At 33.7% G+C, this 23,106-nt stretch overlaps 1 protein-coding gene across 2 annotated transcripts in view; it reads left to right on the forward strand.

Moving 5' to 3' along the window:
• Positions 1 to 23,106, forward strand: part of melt (ventricular zone expressed PH domain-containing protein melted) — a 45,575-nt gene that overhangs the window by 6,607 nt on the left and 15,862 nt on the right. For both annotated transcript variants that reach the window (XM_074180238.1, XM_074180239.1), the window contains exons 4-10: positions 1,226 to 1,389; positions 2,137 to 2,346; positions 5,648 to 5,811; positions 13,689 to 14,148; positions 14,222 to 14,438; positions 19,391 to 19,761; positions 22,095 to 22,395. In XM_074180238.1, coding sequence (XP_074036339.1) covers positions 1,226 to 1,389; positions 2,137 to 2,346; positions 5,648 to 5,811; positions 13,689 to 14,148; positions 14,222 to 14,438; positions 19,391 to 19,761; positions 22,095 to 22,395 — 1,887 coding nt within the window. The remainder of the gene's footprint in view (positions 1 to 1,225; positions 1,390 to 2,136; positions 2,347 to 5,647; positions 5,812 to 13,688; positions 14,149 to 14,221; positions 14,439 to 19,390; positions 19,762 to 22,094; positions 22,396 to 23,106) is intronic.

A 23,106-nucleotide genomic window follows, 5' to 3' on the forward strand; every position in this document is an offset into this window, starting at 1 on the left:
TATTAGATGTACATGTCCGACATCTTAGGCCGATTTTAATAAGCTGTTGCATAAATAACAGATTATTGTAGGTTATGACTTTATATATTATATTATCTATGTAAATTGTATATTGTGCCTCTAAGTGCACAGAGTTTGTATTTTTAATTTTGTATTTGCACACGTTTTGACATAGTCAATGTCATCTATAGATGATCCAATTGAATAAATATTATTATTATTATTATTACACCATTTTCAAAACTAATGGTGTAATGGACAAACAACAACAACAACAAATATGGAACTATCGTGGAAAGTATACAAAAGTGTGTTTTTATAGTGTATCCTCAGTGAACATGAATTTCCACAAAATAAACAAGTCGTCAATCAAAGAAGTAAATATGAATGTGTATGATAAGACAGTTAGTTCTAAATATATTCACGTTTATTAAATATTATAAATATATAAAAATAGTGCAAAGGTATATATAGTTATGATGGACTGTTTGGAACCTTTGGTGTATGTAGTACTGGTATTTTATTTATTTATTTAATTGATGAAGAAAATAAGAATAAAACACTATAGAAGAGAGGCAGATATAAGTAAATACATCAAGTAAATATTGTGTATAAAATAGCATCTAAGTGACTTATCACTTTTGTTATGCTACAAAGTTATACTAATTAATATAAAACTACAGTTGTGTACAGAGAGTTAGGAAACAATTTAGTGGCAGTGTATCTATTGGTGTTCTAATATTTTAATAAATTCAAAGTAATTTTCGAAGATATTTTTTTTTGATTCTATAGAGAAGGTTTTATAACTTTTAATACGTTTTATCCTTAGGAGTAGAATATTACAAATTTAAGATAATGTGACAAATATTTTTATTGAATTTTGGAGTGGGTAGCGATTAATTTGTTGTACTTCTAGTAATATCAACTGTGGGAACATAATTATGAAATGTTCTGTTTTTGAATGCATACATACATAAACTATGAAAGTATAGTGTTTGAATATATATATATATATATATATATATATATATATATATATATATATATATATATGATTAGTGTGATATAATTTTTTTTCTTCAAGATTATTTTCAGAATATAGTTCTGTATTACGTTCAGTTTTTGCAAGGAACTCTTGTACATTGCTGCCCACACCAGAATACCATAATGAATAAGTGATTCAGCTAGAGATTTGTAAGGTTTATTCAAAAAAAGTATTTTTCAGGAAATTATCCTTTGTGTAGAGTGTTACCTAATATATATGAAGTGTCTCCGGAACCATTCCAAGGTCATGCAATGGCTTTGGTTTCACTACTTCCTCACTGTGATACTCAAGAAAAATTGGCACTATTGAACTTATTCGCCCTCATTGCCAAGGACAACCCATCGGTAAATATCATTTAATTATGAATTTTATGGAAATTGGATCCTCATTTTCATGTTGGGGTGGATCTATCAAAAAGAATTTTGCTTCACCAGAACAAAAACTTTAAAAAATCAAATTAATATGTAAAAAGAATCAGTTTTTTAAAAACTTCATTGGGTTAGTTTTGAAGACTGATCCATTTTTCCAATGTCACAAATGTTTTGAAAATAAATCGAGCCGAAAGCAGGTCTTAATTTTCTTGAGATATTCGGTAGTAAAAAAAAAATTACCAAAGATAATTCAAGCCCGCGTGGTATCAGATAAGAAAATATCACACCATATTGAATTTCAATGAATTATTTGAAAATTTATATTTCAGCTTTTCAATGCAGGTCAAGATAGACTTTGTATGATATTGCAGATTTAACAATCCAATGGAAACTCCCATGTTCTGTGACAGTTAAATTAGTTCATAGTGTTAGAGTAATGGGGAGTGATTTGATTCTATTTTGTCATTCAGTAAATGTCTCGAATTCTCAAATCAATTCATTTCTAAACACTCCAAAAGATTTGAGTTTCCAACTTTTCTCTTCTAAATGTAACACGTCATAGTCGTGATTGAACTCGTGTCCATCTACTGAAAGATGGTTTGCAAATATGGAAATGTTCAAGGAACTAAATTAAAAAAAAATATTTGGAAGTGAAATTATGAAAATCTAAAGACTCTTTCCGCCCTGATAAGACATTAATACTGTTTTAATTTTCCCTAGTTATTGGAAGCAAGCGTTCCACAACTCTGTGAATATTTAAGCAGTTCGGTAACTGTTACTCCAACTTTACAAGTATTTCTTCACATGGCTGAGAAGATGCCTGCATTATTAGCTGATCATGTGAACGCTATGAAGCAGTCTGCAAAAAGGCATCCTCAAACAGTTTATCTAACAGCTCAAATCATCAGCGCTGTTGGAAAATTGTGTAAGGTAAGTTTTACATCAATAATTATCACTATTTTTTTGTGTTGGACTCAGATGTCTCTTACTGTTATTGGGTATATAACTTTCCATAATCTTAAAAATAAACGAAGCTAAATTACTAAAGTGTAATAAAGGACAAACTGGAAAGTTACTAATATAAAATATTTAAATAATTTATACTTTCATTAGATATCAATAAAATTCATTTTCTAAGCCCACAACTTTCAAATTCTGTCCGTTAGACTCCAAGTATCATACCTTTTCGCAATCAGCTCGTTACGGATTATCTAAAACTATTTCATCAGTTCGGACTTCCATTGTCTAATATAATATAAATTGATTTGAAATCCCTGAAAAAAATAAAAGATTAACCGAAAATGACAATTTTATTAAAACAAAAAAAAGAAATTACAAGGAAATAACATACAAGCTACAACCAGAAAATAAAAAATTGAAATATTAATAAAAGCTGAAAATTAAAAAATATTATTAACTAAAAATGAAAAATAAAAATTAAAAGATTCCAAACCAAGTTACGTCACGACGTTTCGATTGTTAGTATCCACAATCGTCTTCGGGTGATAACTGGACTTATTCCTCCGAGATTTATTTATAGGTCATTCGGGTGCTCTCACCTTTCACCTATCCCCTCTTTCCGCTTCATTGGTTTTAGCGGGAGATGACCGGTTGGCGGGAGTTGGTGTTTTAGCGGGAGATTACCGACCGTTTGGCGGGAGTTGGTCGTTTTTCGCTTGATAACGACCAACTCCCGCCAAACGGTCATCTCCCGCTAAACCAATGAAGTGGAAAGAGGGGATAGGTGAAAGGTGACAGCACCCGAATGACCTATAAATAGTCAGATCTCGGAGGAATAAGTCCAGTTATCACCCGAAGACGATTGTGGATACTAATAACAATCGAGACGTCGTGACGTAACTTGGTTTGGAATCTTTTAATTTTTATTTTTAATTTTTGGTTAATAATATTTTTTAATTTTCAGCTTCTATTAATATTTCAATTCTTCATTTTCTGGTTGTAGCTTGTATGTTATTTCCTTGTAATTTCAGTTTTTTGTTTTAATAAAATTGTTATTTTCGGTTAATCTTTAATTTTTTTCAGGGATTTCAAATCAATTTATATTATATTAGACAATGGAAGTCCGAACTGATGAAATACACCACGAAACATTGTCAACCACCTTTATCTAAAACTGATACCAAATACAGGATGTTGCATTTAAAAAAAAATACTGATGACGTCATCACATTAATATGGATCACCCTGTATAATGAAATGTTGGTGTAAAATGTAGAATATTAAAATTGAAAATCGACGTGTTTTAGGTTTTTGTAAAACGACTTTTGGTTTTGGAAATAACGAATTTATTCCATACTTTGCGGACACACTGTATTTCAAAGTAGATTCATAAAAACGGACAAAACAACCTAATACTTACAAAAGTAGACAAAAGGAGAATTTTGATTAGGAAATTCTGAATTGAAGTTAGATAAGTATGGAAGGTTTGACATGATTCGAAACCTATTCCTATTCAATGAATCTGGCGTACTTGATGCACGTCAACTATTTTGTTCGAGTATATTTGATAACATAAGAAAAAAAATATTTCATTAGAAGTAGTGATTTATTCTCATCATATTAGAAATAGAAATATGCGCATAATTACACCTAGATGTGAAAAAACTATAGGACAAAAAAATGCTTCTTATCTGGGACCGCGCCTTTACCAAATCATACCAGAAACAATAAAGAATATTAACAGCTTAAAAATGTCAAAGAAAAAAAGTAAAAGGTTGGATATTTGACAGAGGAAGAAATTTTTTAAAGATTTTGTGAATCAAAATATTCCCAGATAGTATGTAATAACATTATAATCTGCAGGCACAATGTGTGTGTGTGTACACGTGTGCGTATGCATATATACCTGTTTATATGTGTGTGTATATGTATAAATGTCTATAAGTTTAAATATATCTCGAATTTGTTTCTGCACCTATATGTTTATATGAATATTCGTGTGCATATGTATATGAGTGTTTGAAGTGTTGTTATATATGTACTAGAACTGGAATCTGTTACCTGAAGAGACTTAAAATATTGCACCCGATTAAGACTTCTACCATATATTGACTTAAGTAAACCCGATTGTGACACAATTTTATAATATACTTGTGTATGTAAATATGTATATGTGTGTATTTATATATGTACATGTATATATGTATGTGTATATGTATGTATATATAAATGAACTATTAAATGAATTATCGAAATGTCAGAACATATCCATGCTAATATTTGTTAATGATTGTATATAATAATTGCTGCTTCATGTATTTTTCTGTTTTGTTTTTTATCATTATTAGTTCAGCATGGCCATAACACATACAAGCAATATTCATATTGCTTCCGTGTTGCCGCTGTTTATTCACATTTGTATTTTATTCTTTTTTCTGCGAATAAACATTATTATTATTCATCCAAGTTAAAGAACAGAAATAAGAAAGTATAGTTCAATCTATACTTTACGTCTATTCATGTATAAATTATGTAAAAAAAAATCCTCACTTATACCTGAATCAAAACGATTATCATTCACATAACACCAGACAAGCACAACAGATTAAAATTGAATTTACAAGACTAAATCACTGCCGTTTTTCGAAAAATTATTATGGTCCTATTTTATTTAACAAACTACCAGAAGATATAAAAAACTTAAATACAGCCTCGTTTACAAATTATATGAAGAATATCTGCCTGGAAAACGCTTTTTATAGTATCGACGAATTTTTATCATTTGACTTCAACACCAACTAATATTTTGAATTTACAATACACGTAGACAGTGATATTTATATTGAAATTGTTCACATCTCATTTCCTTATTTGTTTATTTTTTATTTATTCATTTAGTGTTTTTATGATATTCTTATGGTATATGATATTTGACAAAACCTTATAATACTATTGTATTTTTTTATGGCGAATAAAGGATATTCTATTCTGTTCTAATGGTTAAGGATAATTTGAACACCTCTTTTCCTGCAACTGATGTTACTAATAGATTAACAGTCTCCCGTTGAAAAAAGTCATGTCAACCTTTGCTGCATATTCGGAGACATTTAAATTATATGTTTAAATGGCCTAAATCACAATAACTTATTACTGCTTAATTTAATGTGTAGAAAACAGTTTTGTCGCCAAAAATTTGTTTATCGACATAATAAATTTAACTTTTACTCTGATATTATTTTTCATTTTTTCATTCTAATATTATTTGTTTTAGGATCGAGCTCAAGATGCATTGAATTTTGTCTTGGAATATTTACCGAAAGCAGATCGAAGCTCACAGAGTGCTCTTTTAAGAGAAGCTACTTTACTATGTAGTTCCTTTCCAGTACTTTTCACAGATAAAGTTTTAGCAGGCGTTAGACACAGACATCACACCAGGTGATCAATTTTTCTTGTAGTATCGATTATAATTCAGAAGTTTATAATTACTGCTTACTTCAACGAGTTTAGTCAAATCTCGGCTATTCTATCCTATTTTTTCCACCCACACTATCATCATCAACCTTCTGAAAGTCTCAAGTGTCAGATATATTGATGTTGATTTTGTGCACACTTCCATACCATACAATTTATATATTACAACTGAAAGAGTCCTCTGAATGTTGATAATAATGATAATAGGTCTCTATTTCCCATAAAAATATAGTTACGATTAACGTATAATTATTGATAGATAATAATTATAGAAAAATGCCGAAGATCAGGTGATCAATATACTGTGTTCAAAGTACTTCAACGTCTGTTGTTATTCTTGAACAAAGAAAAATATTGACACATTTTCAAATTGCACATATTCATTTCCACATACAATTAAAAATACAAAAACACATTTACGAGGTTTGTTCAAAAATAAGGTGAATTGTCATTTTTCTCAAAAAATATTTATCAATTTCTATTTTATCCCCTTCAAAGTAGTCTCCCTTGTGCCAGCGTTTCTTCCAATCCACGAAGCTGTTCTGATATGCACTTTTTGGTATGTACTAGAGCTATCTCAGCAATTCGATTTTCATCTCCTCAATCGTCGCAATCTGCCGTCCATTCATGGGTGTCTTCAATCTTGGAAACAGTAAAAAGTCGTAGGGGGCAAAGTCTGGTGAATATAGTGGCTGAGGCATGATTACAATGTTGTTTTTGCTTAAAAAATTAAGAACAAGCAATGACAAGTGAGCAGGTGTATTATATCGTTATGCAAAACCTTTGAATTGTTTTCTCACAATACCGGGCATTTTCTTCGTATAGATTCTCGCAAGCGGCGCACATAACTTCAAGATAACGGCCTAACGACCATGTGGCGTCCTTATTTTTGTCTTGGCTCTCCTGGGCTCTTCCATTGGGAGGATTAGACTTTGTTTGCAATGTCATAACCACATACCTATGATAATAATCTTTCTTTATTTCAGAAATAGGTTTCCCTAATATACAATAAAAAAAAATAGGAAAAGATAGAACAGAAAAAGTAACTAATATATGCTATTCAGTAATTTTAAAACTATTACAAGTAACAAAAAATAGTTCTATCGCTCCGTGCTATTATTTTACAAATAATATTCATTATTTCTACTTAGTAATGCTAGTTATATAGGTAACATTAGAAGATTTATACCGAAACAATTCAAATATTTCACAATCAAAACTAACATATGAAACATAGATTTACAACTTTATCCAAATGTAAGTTATGTTTCTTTTATATATTTTAACAAATGTCTTTTGAAGACATTTATTGATAAACAGTCTTTTACGTCAGTTGGTAGGTCATTAAATTTAATGAAGCCTTTAAAAAAATACTGAATTCATACTACTTTTAAAATTTGTTTTGACTATATGTAGATTGCAGTTATTGCGAGTATAGTGTTCATGGATTTCATAATTGTAGTTGACCATATTCATGAAATAAGAAGGAGACAAATTATTTATTATCTTATAAATAAATATCATTGCGAAGTACAGTAACCTTTGTAATACGGGCAGCCACTGAAGGGTGGATAACATTGAATTTATTGGTGTGTATGTATCTATTACATCTCAGAATAATTCTCATGCCTCTATTTTGCAATTTCTGCAGTTGATTAATTTTATTTAAGTTCATAGAGTATATGATTGATGCACAATAGTCAAAATGAGGCAGAATAATTGCTTTATAAACTGTTATTTTAGTGGCTGTTGATAAATTACTAGCAATTCTTGAAAAAAAGTATAATTTTTTTGAATTTTTTTTTATGAACATAGTCGAAATGGCTATCAAAAGAAAGTGTATTGTCGAGTTGGACTCCTAAGTATTTTATATTTGTGACGATCTCAATTTTCTTGTTATCAATATTTATGTCTAAATTATTTATCCCAATTTTGTTGTATTTAAATTTATTAGTAATTATCATGGCTTTGGTTTTAGTTACATTTAATTTCAATTTATTGATATCGAGATATCTTTTAACACTGACTAAGATGGAATTCATTTTGTGAATAGCTCTATCCAAGTCTGTATCACTACATGCTAATAATGGTGATTCATCACCAGTTATGACCCTTTTGAGGCAAACTGGAATGTTGTTGACGTCATTCAACAATTCCTGAGCGATGCTCATGTAAAGGTTTTTTGGTGAAAATTCAGCACTTTTGGAATAAACTTCGCTGCCACACGCTTCATGCCCATAATTTACAAAAAAAAAAGAATGGCATGAGTCAGACGACATGCCGACATTATCAGCAACTTCCCTAATAGTGATTCAACGATTCTCCATAACAATTTTCTTCGTTTCCTCAACATGTTTATCGGTTGTTGATGTGCTGGGGGCCCAAGGTGAGGGTCGTCATTCACATCTTCTCCTCGACCTTCTGTGAAAAGCTTGTACCACTTGTGAACAGTTTTCTGACTCAGAGTACAATCATCGTATGCCACTGTCAACATTTCAAGTGTTTTTGAGCACTCAGTTCCATTTTTTACAATAAATTTGATGCAAATTCTTTGAGCGATAAAATCGCCGAATAAGCAAAACAGTAAAAACTTTTATGCCTTTCACCAACAAACGAATCACCTGAAACTGAGAACATATGTTCGAGACGAGTGTACCAACATAAAAAACGCTAATCGAATGTACAGGGCCCGCAAAATTTGAACATTCACCTTATTTTTTGAACAGAACTCGTACATTTTGATACAGCAATAAACAAAAATAGTAGTTAATTCACACCAAATCATATCATAAATCAAATCCATTCAATTCCCTATGTAATATAAGTTCATTTCTTCAGCCAACAAAAATGTTTTTATTTGTTTTTTAAAACTAAGTATACTCAATAGTAGTAATCTCTGATCACCAAAATACACTTGCAGGAACCTAATATATGAAATTGTGTTGAATTTGAAATGAAATCGAAAATAAATATTCATACTTTGGCCCTTTCAACATTCTTCTACACAAGAAATTTGCTTTTGCAAAAAATTTTTCTTGAAAATATATTCATTAGATATTCCAATGTAATGCATTGACGAGTTTGAAACCATTATATCTTATTTCTTTATATCACCTGCAGTATAGTCATATAGAGAACTTTTCAAAATATGCTTCTGTGTTTTAGCAAAACTTAAAATGACCTACCTACCAGAATGGCCTCAAATGTATCATAATCACAACATGTTTTGCTAGCACAGTAGCTTTTTCAAGTGATTGAATACTTCAAGTTGCTTTTACATTAATATTTATATACTACAGGTACCTAACCATTATTGAGACTACATTCAAAAATTATCTAAACCTCTACCTAAGTTACCTGTTCAATTATGATCACTTAAAGCATATTACCTACATCTACATCAATAATAATTCTTTCTTGGTTTTTAAGAAAACAAATTCAATAATGGTAATCTTTTCAAATCCAATTGGTCATTCATTAGAATGTTTGAATTTTTAAGTTTATTAATTTCCATTGCTTCCAAATAATTCAGTTTCAAACCTTTATTTTCTATGTGCAAAATTTCGAATTCTTTGTTAAAGATATGATTTTCTTCTAGAAGATGATTTGAATATGTGGAATTTGGTTTCTTATTTACATAGCTCGTATGATGTTCCAGGATTCGATTCCTAAATGTTCTGCCAGTTTGACCTATATATATACCTACGTCACGTTCCACACTTTAATTTATATACTCCTGATTTATCGAATTTGTATGTTTTGTCTTTATTATTTTTAACTAACTTTCCCTACATATTACTTGTTCTATATCCAATTTTAATATCTCGTTTCCTCAAAAATGAAGCCACTTTTTCCGTTGGTTGTCCAAAATACGTTAAAATTCTATAATTTTGATTATCTACCTTATCAATAAGAAAAACGTCTCAAATCGCTTTTGCATAGACTTTCTTGGCAAGTATTTTGTTTATTAATTCGGCTTTAAACCCATTGTTAACCGCAATTTGCTTAATGATATTAAGTTCTTTATTGAAATTATCTTTCGAAAGAGGAACATTGACTAATCTGTGAATCATGCTATTATAAGCTGCTACTTTGTGTTGATAAGGATGGGTAGAATCTTAATGTATAGTAATATCCATATAGGACGGTTTGTGGTAAATTGAAAAATCATGTTTGTTGTTCCTTCGACTAATTGTTCAATTCCAAGAAATTGATTGAGTTGTTTGCTTCTATTTCAATAATGAATTTTGTTAATATCCCTATGAAAAGTATCTAATTAACTCTTAGTACCTGGTATCTCAATCGCCACAAAAGAAATAACCAAGAAAAGAATTTCTGGCAAAAACATTACAATCTGCACTGATAGCAGACAAGCACTATTAGCCTTGAACAGACACCGTGTTACTTCAGGGCTAGCACTAGAGTGCCACGAAGATTTAGCCAAAGCCTCGATAGATAATAACATTATCCTGAGGTGGGTTAAAGGGCACAACAGGAGTAAAGGTAATCGCATTGCCGACTCTTTAGCCAAGGAAGCGGCTGGACTAAGAATTTTAGGACCAAGTGGCACCCACGGCCTGATGACTTCGACAATTGCGGAACTAGTCAAATGTTACACTCATGCTCAATCCTTAAAGAGATGGGATGAAATCAAAGGATGTAATCTTGCCAGGATCACCTTGGGCGACCCTGGGAAGCTGGCGCCGAAGAAATATCTGGCGATGACCAGGAAAAATCTACGCCTTACAGTAGGATTTCTGACTGGCCACTGTCAGCTAAGGAAACACCTACATAATATGGGGCTAGTGGACACACCTCTATGCAGGATGTGTGAACAGGAAGATGAGACTGTCAGGCATGTCTTGTGCGAGTGCCCGGAGTTATCGTCAATAAGAGAGTGTGTGTTCGGCGAGTCTTGGCCTACACCTGCCGATATAAAGGAGATGTCTCCCAGCGACCTGTCCACCTTCCTGGAAAGGACAGGATGGACGACGACCTAGGAGGACAACTCCTCGGGAGGATGTACAATGGGTCACATGTGGCCTAAGTGCGTGGGCTTACACTCACCCTCCCTACTCTACAGATACAGATACAGAACTCTTAGTACCTGTAAAACATACCAAAACGTCATCCACATATCTATGCCAATACAAGAAATTCTTAATCAAAGGATGTTTACAGAACGACTTCTCTAGATAATCCATGAAAATTTCTGCAAGTAAGGGGCTTAATGGATTTCCCATAATTAAACCTTTTGAGGAGGAATAAATATTGTTGTTAAATTGAAAATAATTTTGTTTGAGATGTAACAACAGAAGGTCAATTATTTTTCGTTTCATGACTGGGTTCACTCTATTTTTATCTAATAATTCTATTACTAAAGTAATAGTATCATCAGGAGGTATGCTGGGAAATAGATTCTGCATGTCAAACAACAGTAATTTTGCGTTGTCTGGTAGAAATATGTTCTCTATTTTATTGATTAAGTCATATGAATTCAGTAGACTGAATTTTAGTTGGAAGTTACAATGGTTCAAGATGATATTGATTATCCTTTCTGATAATTTCACTGATGGTGCAGTTACAAAGGAAACCACTGGTCTAATTGGAGAACTCTGTGTGTGCAGTATTATGAGTGAATATAATTTAGGCATTTGGGGGTTCATCAATGTTAATTTGAACTTTTCCCTTCCAGTAAAAAGTATGTTTGAATTTTTCACAAAATCTTTCACTTGTCTTTAGAAAGAATTAGGAGGATCACGTTTCAGCATTTTGAAATTTCCTAAATTCAAGAAATCAAGGGTTTTGTTGACATAGTCGATTCGGTCAATAGCAACCACAGTGTTGCTTTTATCTGCTCTAGTCAATATAACATCATTTTCGTTAATTTTACTGCGTATTGATTTCACAAGTTTCAATTCATTCGTAAAACTACCTTCTTTCAAAAATTCTGATTTTATGATATGTGACGCCTGGGGTTTGTTATCAATGCTATTCAATGCCCCTCCTAATGCCATTCCCTTTCGATCCCCAAAATTTCAAAGTTGTTAGTACTATTTTCATTTCCAATGTTATTTCAACAAATTAAAGAATTAACTGTCTTAAACAAATTTATTTTTAACAATATTTCACTATCACAACTAATTTATATACAACACTTAGCAACTAACGCTTAATTTATCTTCACAGTTCGAATTCTTTCTTTAAACGCACGATTCACTTTCTAGATACAGACTGCCATCTCCCCCCCATGCCCCCTCCCGGGTTGAGTGCCCTGAAGTAGAAGCTTCCCCCCTAGCTATTTAGCGAGGAGAACCTACTACCCCACTCCATCCACCCCCGCCCTCCAAGCGGTCCTCAACTCACTGATGGGCACTTCAGCAAGATTGACATCTGACCTCTTTTGGTCGAAAGTCAGCCTTTAGGTGCTATTCTTTCGCGATCGGTAAAAATTGTTTTGTCTGACTATTCCTAACTGAATTTTTGCATGGGGGCCCCCAAAAACTAACCGACGGCTATTGCTATTAATGTTAGGCGTTTCTTAGTGAATCTAAGGATAATTGGGTCGCGGTCGAGTTGTTCTGCGATGAACTTGCTGGAAGAAAATCTGATTAGTGTACTTACCGGAGTCGCCTGACGGCGACTCGTGGGGGCGGTCTTTGGTTCTGCTTCGTCGGCCTTGGATGTTTGTCCCTTTCTCGGAACCTGGGGTCATCCATGTTCAACGCATCGTGTAGATCGCGTAGCGCTGGGTTGTTGTGCGATCTGATTATATCGAACACGCTTTCTGCGTGTTCTATCATATACACCTCCATATATTGCGTGTCCAGGTCTAAGTCTCTGTATATATATCTATTTGGGATATACTACGGCGCGTTTACGGCGGCCCTTACGCTCGCGTTCATAAACGACTGTATCTGCTTCCTGTATGTCTGTGCACACTGGCCCCAGGCAGTGCAGGCATACAGTATTATGGGCATGAGGATGGTTTTGATCATTAGCAACTTCACTTTCAACCCCATGTTGCTTCTGCGTCCTATGATAGGTGCCAGTCGTTGTCTGGCGTGTCTAGCCATTCCAATTCTCTGCCATACATGAGACTGAAATGTTAATTTCTTGTCTAGGATGACCCCCAAGTATGTTGCTTTGCTGGTCCACGGAATCTCTTGTCCATTGAAGGTGACGTTTCCTTCCGGTTGTACCAACCTGCGGGTGAACAGTATCGCCTGACTCTTGTCAGGGTTTATACTGATCTTCCACAGATTGGCCCACTCCTCTAATCTGTCTGCCTGTTGCTGCAAGTATCTTGTAACATGCGCTTGGCTTGTGATACTGCCATCTCTGGTCGAGAAGCCGGATTATATATTGGCAACGACCGTGCTAGATTTCTCTAGTTATTTCGGTAGTGGCCTAGACTGTTCGCGGCGACTTGTCGAGTTCATTCCTTTCGCGATGAATCATGTGTTTATTTGCTGGCTGAGATATCGGTCAGGGCCGGCTTCAGATTCGTTACATTATATTTGAAACTTTTTTCTATCAACACATTTTCAGTGTTTGTGAACTGAACCTTCGATAAATTTATGAACCTGTCATAAAATTTATGATTCGTGAATTTTTTTTCTGTCGAAGTAGAAACATGGTTTTTGAAATGTACAAGATTGAAAAACACACAAAATAGAGGCTTCAAAACTAATTATGTGGTATTAGTGTGTTTGGATCGTCTCATTGCTCATTAGACCAACATTTAAAATTAACATATTCTGTGGGCGTGAACATATTCTATCACAATTACCCACACTTTTTTTCAGTTTCCCAGTGTTATTTTCATGATTAATTTTCAGTACAAATCAAATCACTCAACAGTCCACTCCAACCACTCAAAATCAAGTGACCTCAGATGGAGTAACAATTGTTAAAGTAGGAGGGATTCATACGGTTACACCCAACCCTTCAGGCGGATATACACGTAGAGCCAAACTTGGAGATTCTCGAAGTACAGGTAGACTACATACCGCCTCAAGTATTAATACTCACAGAAGCATGACAAGGCTCAACATTGCGGGAGGCTCTGTAGGCGGGTTGCACAAAAGTATGACACGATTGAGCTCTTCTCAACAAATCAATGCAGTACCTACCCCACCCTTATCTAATAATATTACTGTTACTGCTGGAAACAAGTGGCCAGGGTCGAATGGTCGGGTATCAAGTGGCGGTGTGACTGTAACAACTATTTCGCCACCTAAAATACAAAGACCTCTGAGTCAGGGACCACTAGTTCTTCTCTCAAATCACACCAGTCAGGTAAATATTTTAAAAAAACATATTTTTCAATATTTATAATGATTGTACCAGTAAGTCTACTTAAAAAATTTAGGTTGCTGCCTCAACATCTTCCTCACATCACACTACAAATGCAGTTACTGTCAGTTCTGGATATACCGGACCTATTTCCAGTGGACAAGTTTCTATATTAACAGGCGAAGTCAACAGTTCAATAACCCAAACTATACCAATTGGAAATAATATTGTACATACACCTCCGCCCATGCCGGAAAGTCACAGTGCTACAAATACTCCACTTGTCGGCAATAGTGAGTTTTATATCAGAATTTCTTAGTACATAGATTGATAGTTGTTACTAAGTGGTAGAAGATCATCATAAAAAATTAAAAATATATTTGTATATAAATATATATATATATATATATATATATATATATATATATATATATATATATATATATATATGTGTGTGTGTGTGTTCAGATAGGTTTCCGCGGTCAGTAATTTGATATACTGTTGTCTGGGTTGAACCGCGTCTGTAATTTTCATCGTTTCGGCTCCTGTTTTGGAGCCATTCTCAAGAATCACTTAGATTTGTACTTACATGACTCGAGGACGAGGTCGTAATCTCCCTTGTCCCCAAGTCTCGTTACTAGTTCTATGTGTGCTGTGTTCCACTCTAAGTTCGTACTGGTCACTCTGTTGTTCGGGGCCCATATTTATGTTATTGTAGCAAGTATCTGGTTTGCCTGATTGGATACCTGAGTTATTTTCAGGTATCTTGCGTGACATCAATGTTCTCCATGTTTGTGGTAAGTCTCTATGAATCATCTCACATTGATGTCACGCAAGATACCTGAAAATAACTCAGGTACCCGGTCAGTCAAACCAGATACCTGCTACAATAACATTAATATGGGCCCCGAACAATACGGTACGAACTTAGAGTGGAACACAGCACACATAGAACTAGTAACGAGACTTGAGGACAAGGGGGATTACACATATACAAAAATAATTTTCAAAAATAATATATAAAAACAAATGTGTATAAAATATAATTAAAAGGTATCCTCATAAAATTCTTGCAGCTTATAATAGGGCCTCTCGATAAAGAAATCCTTTGTAGATTTTCGAAATTTAGTACAGTTTACTACGCATTACAGGTAGTTAGGAAGATGATTAAACATCTTGAGACCATTATACAATATAGAATTTTCAATTAAAGTAGTGTTAGATATGGGAAGACTTGAATTTAGGGTCTGGCATGTGGTGTAATGAGAGACAATAGAGGGAAGTTCTGTTCTACGTTTATGCACTAAACAAACAGTTTCTAAAATGAATAGAGCATACAGTGATAAAATTTTGTTTGCTACAAACAAAGGCCTACAAGAATCTCGTCGCCTGGCTCTTCAGAGAAATCTTAATGACTTTTTCTGCAGAATAAAAATCGACTCGAGTCGAGTTTGATTACTTACCCCCCAGAAAGGGATCCCATATCTTAGATGTAATTCTACTAATGAATAATAGACAGTTTTAGCTGCAGTTAGCCCTAGTTCGTTGGAAGTTATTTTCACAGCATAAGATCCAGATGAAAGTTTTTTGTTAAGATATAGTATGTGGTCCTCAAATTTCAACTTATTATCAATTGATAACCCAAGAAATTTGTTGCATGACGTGTTCTCAATCACATTCGAATTCGAAGCTAGAGGAATATTATCAAGAATTCAATAAAAGGATAAAACTTTGGTTTTTGAGACATTGAAAGCTAATAAATTTGCCTTAGACCAATCTGAAAGTTTGGAAATATCAGAGTAAATGGCATTATATAGATCATTTGTGTTGGTATTGCGCCATAATAGTGTAGTGTCGTCGGCGAATAAAGTAAATTTATCCTCTATATCAATGGTAGTCAAGTCATTGATATAGAGTAGAAATATGGTAGGTCCGAGTACTGAGCCTTGTGGTACTCCGTTAGATATGTCAGAAACATCAGATACTGTTGTATATTTAATCCTTTGACTTCTCTTCTTCGATTGACGACTTGTTTATTTTGTGGAGATTCATGTTCACTGAGGATACACCACAAAAACACACTTTTGTCTATTTTCCACTATATTTCTTTATTGTTGACCGGTTTCGGCTATTACACCATTTTCAAAACTAACTGATTCAGTTCAGTTCAGTAGTTAGTTTTGAAAATGGTGTAATAGCCGAAACCTAACTGATTCAGTTCAGTTCAGTGGTTAGTTTTGAAAATGGTGTAATAGCCGAAACCGGTCAACAATAAAGAAATATAGTGGAAAATAGACAAAAGTGTATTTTTGTAGTGTATCCTTTGACTTCTACCCGATAGATAAGATGCAAACCATTTATGATTAATACCTTCAATACCATAGAGATAAAGTTTCCTGGTACTCCGTTAGATATGTCAGAAACATCAGATACTGTTGTATATTTAATCCTTTGACTTCTACCCGATAGATAAGATGCAAACCATTTATGAGTAATACCTTCAATACCATAGAGATAAAGTTTCCTGTTTTTCTTTGATAACTTTTCAAGTGAATATTCAAAATCATCCAAATTTTGGTAATTGACTAAACAAATGAATTCTTTCGATGAGCTTTCATGCAGGAGTCAGTGGTTTTGCTACAAAGTCAGGAACGGACTACCCCCGATGGTCCACACCCCAAAACTTTGAAATGACAGATATTTTTCAATATTTTTCAACAAATTAAGGTTACTTGGACAATTTTATGAATAAAAATACTCGTGTGGAAAGTCGATCGGAGCAACGAGTCTCGATAAAAATGTAGTTTCACTCGACGACATCAAACCCACTCGTCCACCATTATTTGAAATGAATAATTATCAAAGAAGAAATAATAATGATAACGTTAATTCAACAACATTTATCCTGAGATGTCTACCATTATTCGAAAATATTAGTTTTTAAGGAAAATGGAAATGATAGGTAAAATGTTCATAACGAATTTTTATAATGCAAACACGTTTAACTAACGAAACTCAAGAGCCTCAAGAGCAAACAGAAATGAAAAATCCGCTACAGAAACTGCTCGATATGACCACCTTCTTTCTCTATACATTTTCTTAGTCTGCGAAGACACCCTCTCTGTACTTGAAATAGCATTCCAGGGTCGTTTCGTATGGCTTCACAATGTAATATGTTATTCTATTCAACAATGCATCTCTTGTGTGAATAGGTGTAGCGTAAACAAGGCTTTTTAGATGCCCCCACAGAAAGAAATCCAATGGATTTAAATCCGGAGACCGCGATGGCCATGAATATGGCCCACCTCTACCAATCCATCTCTTCGGGTTTGTAATGGAACATGTTCCAAAAGTCCATTCAAATCGTTCTGAATGAACTCCAAATAACGTTCTCCATTCAATCGGTCCTGTAGAACGAATGGTCCTATAAGATGGTTTCCTATGATACCAGCCCAAACATTCACGTTGAATTTCCGTTGGTGTTTGGTTTGCAATATCCCATGGGGATTTTCTTCGGCCCATATATGGAGATTATGAGAGTTGATAACTCCATCTCTACTGAAACCTGCTTCATCAGTGAATAAAACTCGATTAATAAAAGTAATATCCTCTCTTTGCCTATCCATGAACCAATTGGCATATTCCAGTCGTGCTGGAAAATCTTGAGGTATCATGGCATGTACCTTCTGGATGTGAAATGGGTGGAGCAGTTGTTCCCTAATTATTCTATGAATAGTGGACTTGGATGTATGGAACTGTTCTGATAGATTTCTGATGCTCATTGAAGGATCATCAGCGACGGCTTCCAAAATATTTTCCTCCAATACAACGGTATTGGAGGAAAATATCGAAATAAAACAACGTGCTCAAATTAATTATCAATTATTACATACCTGTCTCCCTCAAGCTGCGATCGACACGCTCGAATGTTTCTCTTGACGGTACCGTTCGATTGGGAAAATGCTCGGAATACAGACGACGAGGTTCTGCAGCATTACAAAATGCTCGTCCATAAAATACATGCATATCTGCATATTCATTGAATGTAAACTGTTCGGCCATATCAAAAAAATTCAAAATATCCTATAGAATATTGACAATACAATGATAGTTATATGACAACGCACCACTCAACAAAACAAAATCGCATTCCAGTTTCTCATTTTTTATCAAAACTTTCTAAAAGGTTTTTTTGTCAACATCTGTGAAAGAAATATTATTCCCTGGATATTTTTCACCTGATCATGTGCAGCCGTTTTTGTAGTTCATTCGTTTGCTTTTTATTAGTATAGTAAATATTTTTTCCGATGTGCGTTTTTTCAGCTAAATTTAGATTCGTGTTAAAGAATTTCTCCCACAAAATTATAATTATCAGTGAAACTCCTCAACAGTTTAGCTGTGAAGAAGAATTTGAAACATTCGAATGTTGAGTTTCATGAGATTCAGATAACTGATCAACACGAAACGTGATTATTCCACACGTATTATGTACATACAAAATATGGAATGAATTCGATATTTCATAGTAGAGTAGCTTGTTAGTTTAAAAACACCACGAATCTACAGAACTTGATATTTCTTTTGAAAAAATATCTGCTATCACAATTGTGACTTCAACTTCCATATAGGTACTGTACTTTTTGTTTACGACTTCATTTTAGCATACTTTGTATTATTCCTGTTATAAATGTTGTTGAATTAACGTTATCATTATTATTTCTGCTTTGATAATTATTCATTTCAAATAATGGTGGACGAGCGGGTTTGATGTCGTCGAGTAGAACTACATTTTTATCAAGACTCGTTGCTCCGATCGACTTTCCACACGAGTACTTTTATTCATAAAATTGTCCAAGTAACCTTATTTTGTTGAAAAATATTGAAAAATATCTGTCATTTCAAAGTTTTGGGGTGTGGACCATCGAGGGTAGTCCGTTCCTGACTTTGTAGCAAAACAACTGACTCCTGCATGAAAGCTCATCGACGGAATTCATTTGTTTAGTCAATTACCAAAATTTGGATGATTTTGAATATTCACTTGAAAAGTTATCAAAGAAAAACATTTTTCATTTTGTAACTTCGAGGGCCCGTAACTTGGTTACAAAGACTTTTAGGAAAAAAAGTTATATGAAGTACTGGTGATATTTTGACCCCATCTATACATTCCCGAGAATAAAAGAGGAAGTCCAGGGACACCCTGTATACAATTTATACACTCTTTCAATTCTCACTTTTTCAATTTCAGGTAATGTGAATATAAGCGGTCCCACTACTGTAGTATCACGTCGGAATAATAACACTAGTGTCACCTTAATCAATCAGAATTCAGTAGCAAATCAAAGAATGAGTGTTTTTGAGCCATATCCCATGCGAGATACGATACAGCATTTTTGCGAAAAGCATCTAGATAAAATCAAAAACTATATGGAAAAAGTGTCGTTGAGAATACCATCGCCAGCTAAATGTACGATAGAGGAAAAGAGACAAAAAAAATCGGCCAAGTTACATTTTGCGTGCCAAGCTAGGGGACAACATTGCCTGTATTCAAAAACATTTTTTACAATGAGAACCAGAAATCCCAGAATTTGGATACATTTGATGTTTATTTCTTTGCAGGTACGTAATAATCTTATATAGGGTCTTCCAACAGGGACTTCCAAACCTTGACGATTGATAACGGCCATCTTATTGAAGCTACATCTGTCAAATTAGTTGTTATTTATTCAGTCTGTTTTGCCAAATCACCATGAATGGATATAACATTCAACATTACGTGCAAATAATTAAATCATTTTACGGTCGCCATAATCCTCCAAGCGAGAGGACTATTCGCAAAGTGGTAAATAAATGTGAGTCCAATGGTTCAGTGAACAATTGACCAACACCTGTACGTCAACGAATTGCAAGATCTGCCGAAAACATCACTGCTGTCTGTGAGGTTGTGCAGGAGAATCCGAGGCAGTCGATTTCGCGTCGCTCACAAGAACTCGGCCTTTCGTAGACCATAACTTGGCAAATTCTGCGTCGTGACTTGGGTCTACACCCGTACAAAATTCAACTGACGTGGGGCATGAGTTGTGTGGCTCGTAGCCACACAGCTCATGCACGAGCGATTTGAGGGCGTGGAGGTGATGTTGAACTGGCCATAGAGGTCGTGGGATTTGGCCCCGTTAGACTTTTTCTTGTAGGGTTTTCTTGAGTCCCAGGTGTATGCAAATACACAAACCAAGGCCAACATAACCCATGCTATCGGTCAAATTCAGACTGATTTATGCGCTAGAGTCGTGGAAAATTGGACGTTTCGGATGCGCTTCACCTAGTGAAGCCGTGGCGAACATTTGAACGATGATATAGTCCACACATAATGGCATCAATAGGTCTTTCAAATAAAACCTAAATTTGCCAGTTTTCAGGATATGAATCACACTATTTCCCAAAATACGGCTAAATACGGTCGTCGCGCTGTACCCTGTATAGCATTTTGGAAAAATATTTCTAATCCTATTTTGTAAGCATTATAGGGAGTTACCTATTGGTAAAACAGTACTGTACTGTACAATTACTGTTCAACTTTAGTGATTGAAATACCTGTAGATTCTCTCAAAGGTTCTAGGAAGAACATCAAAAATATTTAAATGTGAATAAATTAAAATTAAATGCAGGTAAAACAAAAGGTATGGTGATAACAACTAAATATAAACTGAACTATATTGATTATAATGAAATAAAAATTGAAATTGGTAACACTACCTTGGAATATGTGTCTGAAATAAAGTATCTGGGAGTTATTGTAGACAACACTCGAGTTTGAACAGTCATGCTGAATACGTTATAAAAAAATTTTCAAAAAAATGATATTTTTTTTTTAGGATAGCAAATAATTTCACTATTAACTCCAGAATATTAACATATAATTGTATAATTGAATCTTATTTTGAGTACTATCCAACTTTAATGCATTTAATAAACCAAAATAGGCTTTCCCAACTTCAAAAACTCCAAAATAGGGGCATGAGAATTATATTAAGATGCAGTCATTGATCACATGTTAAATATAATACAATGGCTGTCGATTTCAAATCGATTATTCTTTTTAACAATGGTTTTTATATTTAACCAAAAGTCTCCAACCAACATATTTAAAATAATTTTTGGTTTTCAATAATCAAATACATGAACATGAGACAAGATCTTATAATAATTTTCATATATATATATATATATATATATATATATATATATATATATATATATATATATATATATATATATATATATATATATATATATATATATATATATATATATATATATATATATATATATATATACATAGATATAGATTATTATCGAGTGTGTATGATATACATCAAAAGGGGAAATTCGTGGACAGAACACTCAAGAAATATGGAGGCAAACCGCGGACACGTGTTTCTGGCTATTGGCCTCATCAGCGCGGTGCAGCCAATTGCAAAGATATATATATATATATATATATATATACATATATATATATATATATATATATATATATATATATATATATATATATGTATATAGAACTCACACTGGTGGCGGAACGAAAAACTTTTTCTTCAAGGGACTACGGGAATTTAACAATTTACCAAATGCCATTAAAGAGGAAAATATTGTAAGAGGGTTTAAAAGCAAATTATTGGAATACCTAGAGCGTTAGTTAGTTGGAAAATATGTATATTATATGTATATTACTATATCAATATTGGTTTTCAACGTTGGGTCTTATAAATTGTATATTTTTTATTATTATCTTTTTATTCAGTTCATCTTCATTATTGTTATTATCTATATACAGATTTGGATTTTATTAATATTTTTGGCACTGGAAATTTAAATTGTTAATTAGTTATTATGTCTTGTAAGATTAGGATGCATCCTATAATAAAGATTACTACTCTAAATTGTTATAGGCACGACATTCTCACGCTTTAAGTTCTCGAGATACTCAAGTTGCAAGTTTAAAGCACTGTTGGGATATCCTGAAATGCGAGAATAAAACGTTTCTGACCGTTGTGACGAGCGCCTTTCCTTGTGCAAAGGATCAAGAATCTTTACTCAATGAATTGAGACATTCGGGGTATTTTGACGTATTTCAAATTTGCCCTCCGAATATAGGTGGTTCTGCTGATACACTAGATTCTGGTTCAGGAGCAGTGAAATGGGGATGTTTTTTATGTGCTCATCCAGAACGCGCTGTTGGATTTCTAAGAGGTAAACAAAACTTTTATTAAATCATCTAATCTATGTTGCTGACCATACTTGAAAGTGGAACAAAAATTTAATCTCTTCATTAGAAAGGCCTTTACTGCTAAAATTTCGGGCTAGTAGCAAGTGCTTGCGCTAGCTCAAGTTATGTTGGTCTGATGGAGGTAGAGTTGAAGTGCATTTTATTGTATTCCCTTTCTGCTATCTTTAATTTATTGAGAATTATATGTACAAAGATGTATCTTTAGTCAATTTTTTGAATGACTCATTTTGTCAAATTCCCTCTTTTAATATTTGAAACTGACACAATCTCATCTGGTATTTGTGTTTACAACCTCTAATCAAATTTATTCATCACCAGAGTTAATATAAATATACACGGTATGTTCAAAAAATATGGAGAATTTTCATTTTCTCCTTAAAAAATATCCATTTATTCATTAATTTTTATTTTGTCCCCTTCAAAGTAGTCTCCCTCAGATATACATTTGTGCCAGCGGTTTTTCCAAACTTTGAAGCAGTTCTGATATGCACATTTTGGTATATCCAAGTTCTTTCTCCGATTCGGTTTTTATCTCAATGGTCGCCAAACGCCGAACTTTCATGGATTTATTCAATCTTGGGAAACAGGAAAACGTCGCAGGGAGCCAAATCTAGTGAATACGGTGGCTTAGGCATGATTACCGTACGACCATGTGGCAAGAACTCCTGATGCAC

The sequence above is a fragment of the Leptinotarsa decemlineata genome, unplaced genomic scaffold, assembly GCF_025532065.1.
Source record: "Leptinotarsa decemlineata unplaced genomic scaffold, Ldec_3_MD MMD2_tig00026294_RagTag_RagTag, whole genome shotgun sequence".
In the NCBI taxonomy this organism is placed as follows: Eukaryota; Metazoa; Arthropoda; class Insecta; order Coleoptera; family Chrysomelidae; genus Leptinotarsa; species Leptinotarsa decemlineata.